This window comes from Pteropus medius, unplaced genomic scaffold (genome assembly GCF_902729225.1).
Source record: "Pteropus medius unplaced genomic scaffold, Ma_sr-lr_union100, whole genome shotgun sequence".
NCBI lineage: Eukaryota > Metazoa > Chordata > Mammalia > Chiroptera > Pteropodidae > Pteropus > Pteropus medius.
The window spans coordinates 14,658,595-14,672,836 of NW_024340849.1; the positions used below are offsets into that span (position 1 = coordinate 14,658,595).

The following is a 14,242-nucleotide window of genomic DNA, read 5'->3' on the forward strand; positions in this document are numbered from 1 at the left end:
CCTGTCTATATTACCCCACTAGAATGCATTGCTATTTGTACTTATTGGAAAAAAGGGATGACTAGGTTGTCCACATATCGAGAAGTTTTCTGTTAAAGAAAACAGGCTTATCACCATCAAAAATATGTTTTAAGTATGATTAGATGCTGAACATGCTGTACATATTAAATGACCTTGAAGTCTGTACTCTTCAATGTGTTTTCTCAGTGTGTGATCTTGTTTTATTTGTACTGAATATCTATGTAGTGTCAGAAGTTAAGATCTGAATATCATAAGATTGAGAGAAGCTGAATGACCTATGGTCAATTAATTAGTGATAGAGTCAAAACTCAAAAGGTAGCCTCCTGCTCCTTAGAGCACATTAGGGACTATTTTCTCTAGTTGGTTAGCTCCTTTAAGACAATGAGACTGTCACCTAAGACAGTTTTGGCAATAAGAGAGAATCATAAATTTATTTCCATGGTAGAATGAAGGACACTGAATTTGCTGACAAGAGATCATGAGTGACTTTGGTGAGAGAGCAGTTTTTATTTCAGTGGGAGGGCAACCTCTTCTCCTGATAATGGCTACGTTATTTACCTAAATTTTTCATCTAGTAACTGATGACAAGTCTTCCTGCTTAAGAAATATGGCCCTTTATTGGCCCTCTCTGCCACTGGAATACCATTTCCCTACAGATGGCTCACTAAGTGTGTGTGTGTGTGTGTGTGTGTGTGTGTGTGTGTGTGTGAAGGACAACACAAATTATGGGCCTGGTACAATGTTTTGTTTTAATTGAAGTGAAATTCACATAACATAAAATAACCTTTTATTAAAGTGAATGATTCAGTGGTATTTGGCACATTCACAGTGTTGAGCAACCACCACACGCATATACTTCCAAAACATTTTCATCATCCCCAAAGGAACCCCCATACCCATTAAGCAGTTTCTTCCCATCTCGCTGCTGCTAAGTTTTATACACTTTTAATTTTATCCTATATACAAACATACACACACACATACTATATACATATCTTATCTATCAAGAGATGAGAAACGAATTTCCAGATCTATCTAGAGATTAAAAAGTTCTGGACACAGGACCTAATGTGCCCTGAGGACTACATATTTATTGGATGTTTCTTCATCAGGAAAAAGAAAAAGAGGAACATTCCTTGCTTCTTTTTAACCTTTCTGTTTATTTCTCTTAAGTTCTGGCTAGATACTAATTTATCGAGGAAGAGAAAAAAAAGATACCAATTTGGAGCCTTTTATTATGCAAAACTGTGGTGTGCCTCTTCTTGTAAAACATTTTCTCATTAATTTTATCAACATTGTGAATTTAAACCTCTTCCCTTATATTAAGGTTAAAGCAATCATCAGGATTTTACATTTCTGTTTTAAAGATTCAAAATTGAACAAAGTAATTTAGTTATCAAAGGTTTCATTTCTTGGAAATCAAAGGGGCATTCTTACTGTAATTTTTGTTGTTAAAGAAATTACTCTTGTTTATATTTATTTACGCCCTTATTATCCCAGAAATATATTTGACTTTTAAAATTAAGAAAGACCTTTAAAATTAAGAAAAACTACCTCGAGTGAAAAAAATTCTGAAATTTAAATATTAGACAGAGTCAACTTAATTATATTTTAAATGTGCCTGAACATATGAACTATTTATTTTTGGCCACATGTTCTTCTATTACCCAGTCCTATTTCAAGAATATTATGGCCCTTTATTAATTCCTCACCTCCTTTAAGAAGTTTTCTTTAAATAACTCTATCCTAATGGGATAATTCCTTTTACATTTCTTTTGAGTAAACATTTTATACAAAATATTACTCACTTTCATACATTTTTGAGTTGCTTGTTATACATCTTAAATCTCTCAACTAGCTCCTAATGAAAATTCTGGACTCCTAATTTTCTTTTTTTTTAATGTACCAAAGCACCTGGCCTTGTGCTAGCTAGAAGCTCTGCTATGAATTAAATCAGTGAAATATTGCTGGCTGATTTTACCTAAAAGTTTGCCCTGGGCCAGGGTCTGGGGCGGGGTAGGTATTTGAATGGGTAGAGAGGTGGCCGGTTGGACATAGATGTTGACAATTTGCATACGTTTTAAAAATTTATTTCAATCTGTGCCACACAGTTATACATTTGGTTTATTTCATGCTTTTGTTTTCAGTTCAAAGTAGTTAGGGCCATATGTTTTGAGAGAAAAAAAGATAACTCATACTTTTTTTCAGCTTTGTGAAAGGGAGGATGGGATAATAATTTTACAGCGTACCATGGCAATGATTCCTGTTCAAAACTACCAGATTGAAAACTCACTGTTCGTAACAATTCTCTTGGTAAGCAGAAGATGAAGGCATCTGTTTGAAGCACCCAGAGTTAAGTTTGATGCTTCAAAATCCAGTGTAGTTTGTCTGTAACTCTACTTAGCATTAGTAGATATCATTTACTAATATGAAAATTCGATCTCCAGATCCTTTGGATTGTAGGTGATTTGGAGGGATGTTGTGATTAAATGCTAACAATTCTGACCTGGAATTTAGAGGGAAAAGACCCAGGATGTAGCACCAACCTTCCCTCATAGAGCCATGGGAAGGGAAGGCATTTTCTCTCAGCTTCTGTTTCTTAATGTATAAGATGGGTGAGATGGTTGACGTTGTGGGTAATATACCTCAAAATGATTATTAAATAAGGTAATAATGGATGCAGGAAGGCCTTATAATTCAAAATACTGTGGAGATACAAAGTTTTTATAATAATTAATCATAGAATTTCACCAAATTTCCTTTTAATTTCCTTCCAAGGTCAAAGAAGGTATCTAGAGAAGTACCTTTCTTCTTCTGTGAATCGTTTCTTTGAGTATACAGCTTGTCTTTTCAATATCTGTTAGAATCTTAGTCTCGCTATCTTTTCATTCTTGCTTGGGTCTCTGTTCTTGAAAGTATGTCTTTCTGCGTTTGTCTCATACAACTTTTTTCCTACTCCCTCTTGCTTCCTGGGATGGAACATGTACGGAGGAACGCTTGGCTCTCTGGCCACCTGTGATGATCATATGCAAACACAGCACTAAAGACACTTGAGATTGGAGGAGGAGGGATGAACACATAGGGTTGCACAAGGTCAAACTAGAAAGTAATTAGTACTTTAAAATACTTCTTGAGAAAAGATGTGAGACGTCATCACATCTAAGTGTAGTGACAACTTACGGCCTGGAACAGCATTTCCCAAGATGGGGGATAATGGAGATGGTTGGAGAGCACGTTTATGGCCATGGAATTTTTTTCCAGGGATGTAGGCTTTTACCCCTTATAGTAATATCCATTGACTAAGGTCTGCAGAAAAATGAAATTAATTTGTTTATCCCAATGGTACTGAAACTTATTTGAGCGTATTTAGATCCCTTTTTAAAACTCATCAATTAACATCCAGTGAAGGATTTCAGCACTAGATTGTAGGCATCAACCTATGGACCTGAGTTCAAAGGGATAATAGTGGGGAATGGTACTTTCAGAACTTATAAATATGGACTATTATAGGTAATTGCCTCCACCTTCTAAAGAAAGCTCGGCCCTAAAACACATCGAGAAATGAAATGAGCTAAAATCTGTTTTGTCAGAACCAATGAATGTTTTCTTTCTGTTATGTTAGTTTGACGTCTGTCTTGTGTTTGATCATTCATTTTTGCATGCACTTAGTAATTACTTGAGCCTATGCTGTGCCGGGTACTGCACACACAGCTCACAGCTCACCTGCGCATTTGTTCATTATGCTTTTTTTGAACCTTATCGTTTCTGCGATTGCCTCTCCTCAGCAGGCCTACTTAGCATTCAATGGGGTATAGGAGAATTAATGATAATCGACATTGGAATAAACCTAAAATTAATTTCTCTTTTTATTGTAGCATCTTAGAATTTATTGTCATCTGAAAAACATGCTTCTCTCATTTAATTGATGAAACAATGCCTGCAGAGGTCACAGAGCTATATATTGGCAGGAAAAACCAACACTATTTTGATGTTCTAACACCTCCTGATAAACAGTAATTGTCATCTAAATAAAGCAAAGAATTGATAGCCAAAGAGACAAAAATAGTATTGAGATGGGAGATGATCCATTAGAAATAATTGACAATCACGAACGTGATGTGTAGCTATAAACAGAGATATAAATAATTTAGTTACATCTGTTTAAGATTTAAGATAACTAGAAATAATAAGAGAAATAATAAGTTGCTTCTTAACGTTACGTTTAATTTCTGATGAGCAGTTAATAAATAAAAGTTTGGAAACAACCTAGGTGTTTAGAACATACTAAAGAGTTGTGATGCGTTTAATATCTATAGTCCTTTATGTGTGCCAGTCCCGAGGCTGGTGATGAAGCCAGTTCTCATGTGAATGAGTAACAAAAGGAATGTAACCAGGAAGAAGTCAGGCTTCACCTGGACCAAATGTTACGCAATTAACTGTTTCAAGAGTTCTTTAGCCAGGTGTAACTTAATCAGTTTAAGGCATTCTCAGTGAGGGCCAAGGTGCTAATAATGTTGGCAGTGGACATTCCTATGATATACCACGTTGAAAGTAATAGCAAACATACGCTGTCTGCTTAGTTAGTGCCAAGGGCAAGAGAAATGCAGGTGTAAAAAATAAAAAGAAGTATTTGGAGCCAGAGGCTAGTATACATTAGACGGGACTATATTCACACTTCATTTGAATGTTCTAAGTAATCATATGGTGCTTTTTATCAGTTTAGCGTCCTAGTATTTCACCATTAAAGCCTAGTGTAGCTCTCAGCAGATGACTTAACCTCTGTCTTTAGTGTTATTAAACAAGAGTATTGATACTTTCTGCTTCTGTGCTCGGCTTCATGTCTGGAAGATAGATGGACGGTCCTCTTGAAACAGCACACAAGAAGCTCCTTTTGCTTCCCTGATCAAGATCACCTTGTGTTCTTCCATTCAGGCAAAACGGCATTCTCAGGCCTTTGGCTGCTAAATGGTTAGGGAGTATATGGGACCCAGGATTCTGCAAAGCTGGGTTTTGTTTGGAGGCCGTGAACATCCTGGAGTGAAGCCTTTGCTATCAAGAGATAATGCAGAGTAGTGGTTAAAAGCTCAAACTCTAAAAAAAAGACTACGATTTTGAATCCCAAATTTTTACTTAGCTGTCCGAGTTTGAGCAAGTTACTTAACCTCTCTATGACTCAGATTCCTTATCTATAAAATTGAGATACTAAAACAATAGGATTAGTGTAAAGACAAAACGATTATATGCACAATTTTGCTGGAATAGTGTCTAGCATGTCATAAATAAACTGTTAGTTATTTTTATCATTGTCATCATTTTATCATGACAACTGTGACAAGAGCTTGGGGCTGGCAGAAATGGGAGTAGGTCCTTTTCCAGCTCTGGAGAGTGTTAAGCTGTGATTCCATAATAAATTACCTCTTTGTTTCTAATTGGTAACTTCCTACATACATCTCTGAGATGGTTGTAGGATAATATGTAAAAACAACTTAAAATCTCAAACGTGCTATATCTATGATATCATAGCAGAGTGAACCTAATCATGCCTCTCCTGACATTTTTATTCCTCAGGCTTGCAAATATAACACATTGAAAATACTTCTGAAATAACAGCACACTGTGTGGATTTAAATTACGATAATATTGTTATACAGTTATTGGCAAGTCATAGTCTTTTTAATTGATGCAGGATTTTTTTCTTCCTTGTAAATTTCTGTACATGTCAAAGGCTATATGGACTCTTTTTCTTTTTTCGAATTTGAAATTTGATTTAGAGATTTCAAAAATATACTGCAGCTAGCTATAAAAATAACATATAAGAAGAGTATCATTGCCTTTCTCTTTGAAGAAAAGAAAGAACAATGTAAAGCTGCCGGGCCATAAAGAATGCCAGATTTTTTGTAGCTCCTAGGATGCTTTGCATGCAGGAGGCACACGCTTAAAAATGGGTCCAGCTCACTCTTTAACTGTATCATCCTGAGCTTGCCTCAGGCTGGTAGAGAAGTGTATGGGCTGCAGTCTGCCCATCCCTTGTCCTTACGTAGCTCCTGATCTCTTGTGGTTTACTCAGGCCCTGCTTCCCCTTCCTGTTGCTTGCTTTTGGGTCTTTTTGATATCTCTCTGTTATACAATTTAATCTATAAAGATACGAATAAAGAAGGGGAATTTAAATTCTTACAGTTGTATTACTACTTAACACAGAACAGGAAATTTGGTGTCTGAGAAGGATAAAACTCTTGGCTGTAACTTGTTTATCAGATTTAGCTTCAGACTTAATTTACTCCTGAACAGATCAAAACTCAGCTGATATTTAAAAGGGTAGAAAAATTACATGTGATATTTGTGATGGGGCGTATGGAATTTATGTTCAAATAGATTTGTGTTCTAAATATATTACATATTCAAGGAATTTCTTTTAGAGGGATCATATACATACTCCTTTTCATGTATATGTTGTAATGCAGTATAGTAGAGTGAAGATAGGTCATTACTTTTTAGAAATAAAATATGAATATCATATACATGAATGGTACATTTACGCACATTTAAATGATTGTGAAAAACATTATTTTTAGACTACCAATAAAGATAGTTTGAGGAGTAAGAATTCTTCATACTGGGAGTTGTTTTAGGTCACTTAAAACTATTTGGTTAATTCCTATAAAAGCTTCAAGTGATTTAAATAGAAATAAAATTTTCACAATTTCAACAGGTCACACATCCGAAATTTTCCCTTTTAAAATTAAGCATCTCTCTGTCCATATACTGCAGACATTTATGTGTTATCTCTAAACAGATTTCCTATTTATGTTATAATAATGCAAATTGGCCTTTAACCATCACTTGGAAATGAAGTACAATCTCTTTCCATTAGTAAATATTCCTTGACTTGATAATATATGTTGAGAACATATCAGGTGAATAATTTTTATTCCTTTAGTTTGCCTTTGTTTTGTTTTTCTGCTCTTTTGGGTTGATTATCGCCTTACTAATACATGCTCCTGAGCATTATTCACTGCCTTTAAACCTTATAACTCACTCAACTCTGTTACTTGAATCTATTTATTAACCTTACATCTCATTTTACTGTTCATCAGAATATACAAGTTATAAAGTTAATAAAAAAAAAAAAGAGAGAGAGAGAGAGAACTTTAGAAAGGAGAGTACCAGGAGGGCGGGACAAAAGTCAGGAGCCCTGGGCTCTGTTAGGGCCCCTGGGTGAACCCTTTAACCTTGTTTTTGCTATTTTATAAGATGAGGTTGAACTCCTCTGAGCTTTAACTGTATGATGCCAAGAGTCAAGACAGAGGACAGCAGGTGGAAAGGTTGTACGAATGGAAAAGGAACAACTGTAAAGAAGTGATACAAAATATATATAAAAAAAAAGTAGTAAAAATAGAGAGTAGAATGGAGAGACCCAATTACCAATAATGTGAAAACATGTGATCAGAAAAAGTTAAAAATCTGTTTGACTTTTATTGTCTAAGAAAAGTGATCACACCATGTTTAACTACAATTCTTTTGCCAAAGACATTAGAGGTCAAGTGAAAAATTGTCGTTAAAGAGTTTCTTACTTCTATTTCCTACACATCCAGAAATCTGAGGTCACAGATACTCTTCTCTAATGTTCTACTTGATAGAAAAAGAATTTTGGTAGATGGTTATACAAAGGACTTTAAATAATGTATAAGGAACTCTAAAAGCAATAAATAAAACTGAAATCTAAATATTCTGCCATTCAATAATGTCAACATTTAGTTGTGAGGACATTTAGTCTGCTAGGTACTAGGGATACATAGAAATTTGCCTCTCCCTCTAGTCCACTGGAAGAGTTCTTACTTTTGCAGCCTGAAGGGAACAGCGAGTCTTAAATGAGCTCGTGTTATTATGATAGCTGCTCTGACAGAGGGTGACACACATGGCCAGGTAGGATTCTTCATGAATAAGCCAGCCCTTCCAATAGAACTTTCTGCCATGGTAGAAAAGTTCCATGTTGGTGATGTCCAGTATGAGAGCCAGTGGCCGCGTGTGGCTATTGAGCACTTGAAATGTGGCCACTGTGACTGAGGGACTGAATATTTAACTCAATTTAATTTTAATTAAGCTTAATTCAGGTAACCATATGTTACTAATGGCTATGGACAGTATCATTCTAGACACATTAAAAATATCTGTAAGCAATAAGTAGCACTTACAACAAGATGTAAATAATATCATTTATTGAGTGCCTACATCAGATTAGAAATTATGTTTGACACGTATTATCTCTAATCAAGAATAGTCCCATCTGACGAATGAAGAAACTGAGGTTCAGAGAGATAAATCGCTTTGTTATGTCCTCACAGCTAATTGTGAGAGCTGGAATTTGAAGAGTCGGTCTGGCTCCGGAGCTGGGTAATTTCTACCATCCTGCCAAATCTATTTCTGCATTATCTGGAGATGCCTCTACTACGTATATCTCCCCCACGCTTTATGAGTCCGCTCCCTTTAACTTGGTCATATAGAAGAATTACAGTGTTCATTTTACCTTTCTGAATGTGGAGGTATCACCGCCCCTGAGCCATTCTTTTCTCTTGGCATTTGAGTGTTTAACTATCACAGTTTAGAATATCTGTGAAATCTCCTAAGGGCTGAGCTATTAAGTGATCCTCACTAATACTTGGGCGTCTGAGGCACATTCTGCTTTGCTGTTTCCTACTCGTCATGGGGCACACAGCAACTCTCTTTAAGGGCCTGGAAATCTCCGTTACAGCGTTTTAGTTTTTCTGATTCTCTTTGAAAATTACATATTCAGGTGATACTTACAGAATCACAAAGGGGTAGGAATGTTAGGTTACTGTATAACCTAGTGACTATCACCCAGCCCTCCTCAGTTTCACACCTCATGATACATGATCTGTAGCCACTTCTCTTTATCCCTTCAGAGTGTAGCTTCCTACTTCAGGAATCAATTAACATTAACATGTAATGGTTTCGCTATAAACATGACTTACCACGTTTTATTTTATTAAAAGGTAATTATGAGACACCCCCCATAAGAATATTTCTATGAACTATGGCCAAAGCATACACTTATGTTGATAATTATAAATATTTTGTAGTTTTTTGCCTTTAAGAGCAAGGAGTTGTTTTTTAATGGAAAGAACATAGACTTTGATAACCTGTTCAAATCCTTCCTTTATCACTTGTTAACTTTTTAACGTGGAAAGGTGGCATAACTTTCCTGAGTCGCTTTTGTCCAGTTATTAAACACAACAGCAGCCTAACAATAACACTATTGTCTGATGTTTTCTGCGTGCTTAGTATGTGTCAGGTATCATTCTAGTTTCTTTACACACATTACGTAATTTAATCTCACAAGGACTTTAGTAGGCACTGTCGTTTCCATTTTGCAGGTAGGAATCTGAAGACCAGAGAGATTAAAGTATCAGGCCCCAGATTGCACAGTTATTAGATGGTGGAACTGGAAGTCAGATCCAGGCCATACCACCAGACTTCAGCCCTGTGAAATAGTAATAATACTGGTAATAATATCCATCTCGTATAATCCTTAAGATTGAAATTATATATGGAGTTCCTAACACGAAAGCTATGCCTCGAAAGGCCATAAACAAATGGTAATTATTGTTATTTTTTAATCTCTAAGTAAAACTGGTAAATCTCCATGAGATGAAAATAAAAACATCTAGGAGGGAAAGTAAGATGTACATTCTGTGCCCTTCTTTTATTTATTTATTTATTTATTTTTGCCTTGGTTTTTATTCTTTCCTAATAGGCGGAGGTTCTAGTTAAAAGAACATATATTGTTGGGTTTTTTTTGATGACTGCAGAAAGGATAATTAAGAACATTAGATGAAACGTCTCAAATTATAACAGATATTAAATGTGCAAAATGAAAACTTTTTTTATTTTCATCAGTTCAGGGTTCAGTGTTATCTAGAAGACTTTGTTAAACTCAGAATTTCAACATGTACGATTTTGTTTTAAATCCAGGATTGTAAAAGAAAAGATAATGCTGTTTACTTTGAATATTAACAATATTTTGCTGTTAGTTTTCCATGAAGTTTTATTTGACAAATACTTTAAGAAAAATCTTGCAACCTGCAAGCCTTGGCCAAGTGTCCCCACTTTCAATTTGCGACAAAAGTTTCTCGCTTTTTTCGTTACTCTTGTGGGAGGGATTGGGATGCCAAAAGTCACCTTGATCGAAGCTGCCTTATCAGAGAAAAATTAAGTGTACATTTTTGTTTCCCTTTAGATTGCCTTTGTTTCATTAGTGGAGTCACTTCAATATACTGAACTAGAGTTTGAGATTTTTATTTCATTTTTCATTGGATTGATTTTCTGGTGTTAGTCGTTAAAAATGATTCCAACTATTTGAAGATATCTAGCATGTTTGCTATTGTTTCATTAATTTTTTTTTAATTCGACTTTCTATTTACCTAAAATAGTAATAATTAAAATTAAATGGAGGCGAGCTTTTCTTATTGAATTTAGTATCTGTATTAAATACCTTACTGAAACCCATACTCTGAAGTATTTTGATTGAAAAATTAGCAAAATAGGTGACCAAAGTAAAAATAATGAAGCAGCTCACTGGTCATCTGGGTTATTAAGGGCGAGAACATTAAGGATAAACTGAAGTATGAACATTATGATCATTCCGTTTTTTACAAATATCATCTTATACCTCCACCTCCATTTTTAAAGAAAGTAACCATTGAATAATGGAAAATAAAGAGCAATTGATAGTTGTATATCTTGATCCAGTTGCATATCTTGAGCAGCTGCTTTGACTATTCTGTGATTGAATCATCTTACAATTAAAATGTGAAAGGTTGAACCAAGTAAATTCTTTGATTTCTACTTTTAAAAAGTATCATAGTTTTATGTAATGTTTGTTTACATAAACAAATATGTAAAGCATTTACCTTAAAAATAACTTTTACAGTGACAAAAATGAAGTATATAAATGGAAAAGGAATAACATTATGCTTGATCTGTAAATTATGACATAGAGAAAATTTATAAAATATGCAGAAATTGCCTTTTTAAAAAAGCTGTTAAACAATGACCTAGTTTTTGTTAACAGAGATTTTCATCTTATCTAAAGAGTCTTTATTTGGCTATAATGTCAGAAAAGCAGAAATTGTATATATAATATATCCTAAAAACTTTTTTTATGCAGTCAGCATTTATGACTTTGGAGTAAGTGATCTTACCCTCAGATCTTCGACTCAATCACAATCCATTGTCAAATTACCAAAGATTTGTCTTTATCTCTCAAAAGAAATCTCAAATAATTCTACCCAAATCAGGGGGAAAAAAAATGAACCTTTTAAGGTGCCAGCAAATGGTGTTGACATAATAATGTACATATTTAAGGATAACGTAGTAGAATATGTAATTAAAATTAAACTGTATGTTATCTTAAAATGATTTAATTTAATTATTTTAAAATATAATTTGATAATTTAATAATATTAGTTTATTTTCAGTTTTATAGTAAAAATATCGATTTCTGAAATTTGACGATAACATATAGTATACTTAGTTTATATCAATACCGACTGGCCAGATAGCTGACAGGCTAATAGCGTGTGTGTGTGTGTATCATAGTCATATTATGCTCATTCTGTCATTAGAATGAAATGATCTAATTTTCAAGTTCCCCTTTTCCTAGAAGGTAATGTTTTCTTTTATCTTTTTAGTCTACTGTCAAGACCGTCTCTAAATAAATAAACTACTAAATAAATTGTAGTAGTATTTCCCAAACTGTTTGTTAGTTGTATAGTTCTCAAGAAAATACTGGGTTTTCCTTGACAGAACAGAATGTTGATTTGTTTTGGGATTCCTGGCTTAAGTTTTATTCTTTGTTTCTTAAAGATGCTTGAAAAAAATTTCCCCCTTATTGTAAGCCTTTTGGAAATAGAGGCCAATAGCTTCATACATTTAAAATATGAAAAAAAAAAAACTTTTAAAAATAAAATGAAATATATCCCATGAAATATAGGTTATATATCCCTCCATGACTCAGGAAAAATCTTTGTTTTCTAAAGTATGCATGGATTTTTCTGGTTTGTTTTTAATTTTGTTCAATCTCTAGGACTTCCCAATTTTCAAGGGCACTGTGGGGCATATGTAGCATTTATTTGATGTATATATGTGTGTGCATATTTTCCCACATCTGTCTCGGTGGACCTACCCTTTGTGAAATCCTAAACCTTGTATTAATGCTTAGTTTTTGATTCATGGTGTTCTGAGAGTAATCATATAATTTTTCTTAGGGTGTTTATTTGATGTGCACTGTAAAAAATGGGGGAGGGAGGAGTTATTTTTTGGTAACCCTGCTGTTGCCATTTTATTGGTGGGTTTCTTTCTCTTTTACTGTGACCTGTGAATATCACTGTAGGCTCACTGCCAATTTTGTGAGCCGCTGCCTGCTTCAAAATGGAGGCAGGGAGGGTATCCATTTTCATCAAGAGGATGACAGTGTTTCAGTCTCTCCGACCATCTGGAGAGAGGAACTTTTGGAGCAAAAGAAAATGGGGATTAAAAAATTATATTTAGCAGAAAAGGCAAGGGGAAAACCAATTAAAGTTAAACTATACCTTATGAATTTATGCTTTTCTATTATGCTACCTTCTTTAAAGGAAACATCAACAAGAAAATACACAGGTTATTTTTATAAAAAACTGTTTCCTCAAGTCTCATGAGTATTAGTAAACAAATGTAAGTAAATTAGGATTTTGGCACACTTTTTAAGTTTATTGTCTGTACAACTATAATAAGAACTATAGAGGAGGGCACCCCCACCCCTTCCTGTATATACGCTGAGTGTTGGTGGTCTTTGTAGATTCAGGCTTTTAATGGCCCTTTTCACGCATCTCTGCAAAAAGCTGACACTATGGGAATTTAATATTCCAAGATATATTTGTTACTTTCTGTGATCTGGATAGTGCATTTATTTTCTCTGTCTCTGTCTTTATCTGTCTCTTAAATGTGAAAATTTTAATGGAAAAGTAGAGGAAGAGGAAGAGGCTTGATGCATGTTTTTCTCTTTTTACCTTTCATGTTTATTTTTTTTAAAGGGTGCTTAGATTCCCAGGACAATCCTATCAGAATTATATGACATATTTATAACTAGACATAGTTCACAATATTCTTGCCTGTGGCTGGAAAATATCATACCTGGTTTCCCATTCACACAAATACACTGAGCATTTTCATTTGTTTTTTTGTTTTTCTGTGTTCTGAAAGGAGCAGTGTTTCTAGATTTTCATCAGATTTAGAATGGACAGGGTAGAAATTTCCTATTTTCCTGCTTGTTCTAAAGTAATGGACCTTGAGATGCTTTGGTCAATGCAGCCAGCAAAACTAAATTGGCTCTCCTTCCTCAGGTTTATGCTCCATCAGCAAGCACTGCCGACTACAATAGGGACTCGCCAGGCTACCCTTCCTCGAAACCAGCAGCCAGCACTTTCCCTAGCTCCTTCTTCATGCAAGGTAAGATGCTGCCTCTCCTAAGGGGAAACCCACTGGGCAGAGTCTCCTTAGGTCTTTTCATGTCGCATATGGGGCAAGGGCCTGCTGAACTGATATGCAAGAAATAGAATTTTAGGCAAGTATAGAATACTGAAAGGTCATGCTCTTTTCTTAGGAATTGCACTCATTAAAAATAAATAAAATTATTTAAAACTTTACTAGGACTTATTTTTTAAATTAAAGCCTCTTGAACAATAATGAGTTAAGATTAGACTGGTTTGCTTCACTAAGAACTGACACATTTGGGGGAGGCGGTCCTCCATGACTGATCATTTTGACATCTTTGCTCCCTAAGAAGAATGTATGTATACATTTAGAAGCATTTTGTTTCGGTGTGTATTTTGAGCATCTTAGATTTAGCCATTTGGGAATAACTTGTCCTTATGTTTAACTTCATATAAAAATTTCAAACACTTATTATTTTATAGGTAGGAACAAGAGCCCTCTCTGGATAGATGAAGTGACCTATCTAAAGACTGGAATATTTCATTACATAACAAAAGCTTTATCCAAACATGCTAACTGATGTAGCATGTACAAGCCCCAGTTTTTTTCCCAGATAAGTATAGAAAATTACAGCTTAATGGTAAAGTATATTGATTCTCCATAACTATCCTATATATTTAATTAAATATACACGGATATGTGGTCTCTGAGCTTACAGTCTTACCGCTGAGAT

The 14,242-nt window shown here is 34.7% G+C and overlaps 1 protein-coding gene across 16 annotated transcripts in view; it reads left to right on the plus strand.

Annotated features, from left to right (window-relative positions):
- TCF4 (transcription factor 4) overlaps positions 1-14,242 on the plus strand; it is a 338,925-nt gene that overhangs the window by 272,535 nt on the left and 52,148 nt on the right. For all 16 annotated transcript variants that reach the window (XM_039841005.1, XM_039841055.1, XM_039841027.1 and 13 more), the window contains one exon: positions 13,419-13,524. In XM_039841005.1, the coding sequence (XP_039696939.1) occupies positions 13,419-13,524 (106 nt within the window). The remainder of the gene's footprint in view (positions 1-13,418; positions 13,525-14,242) is intronic.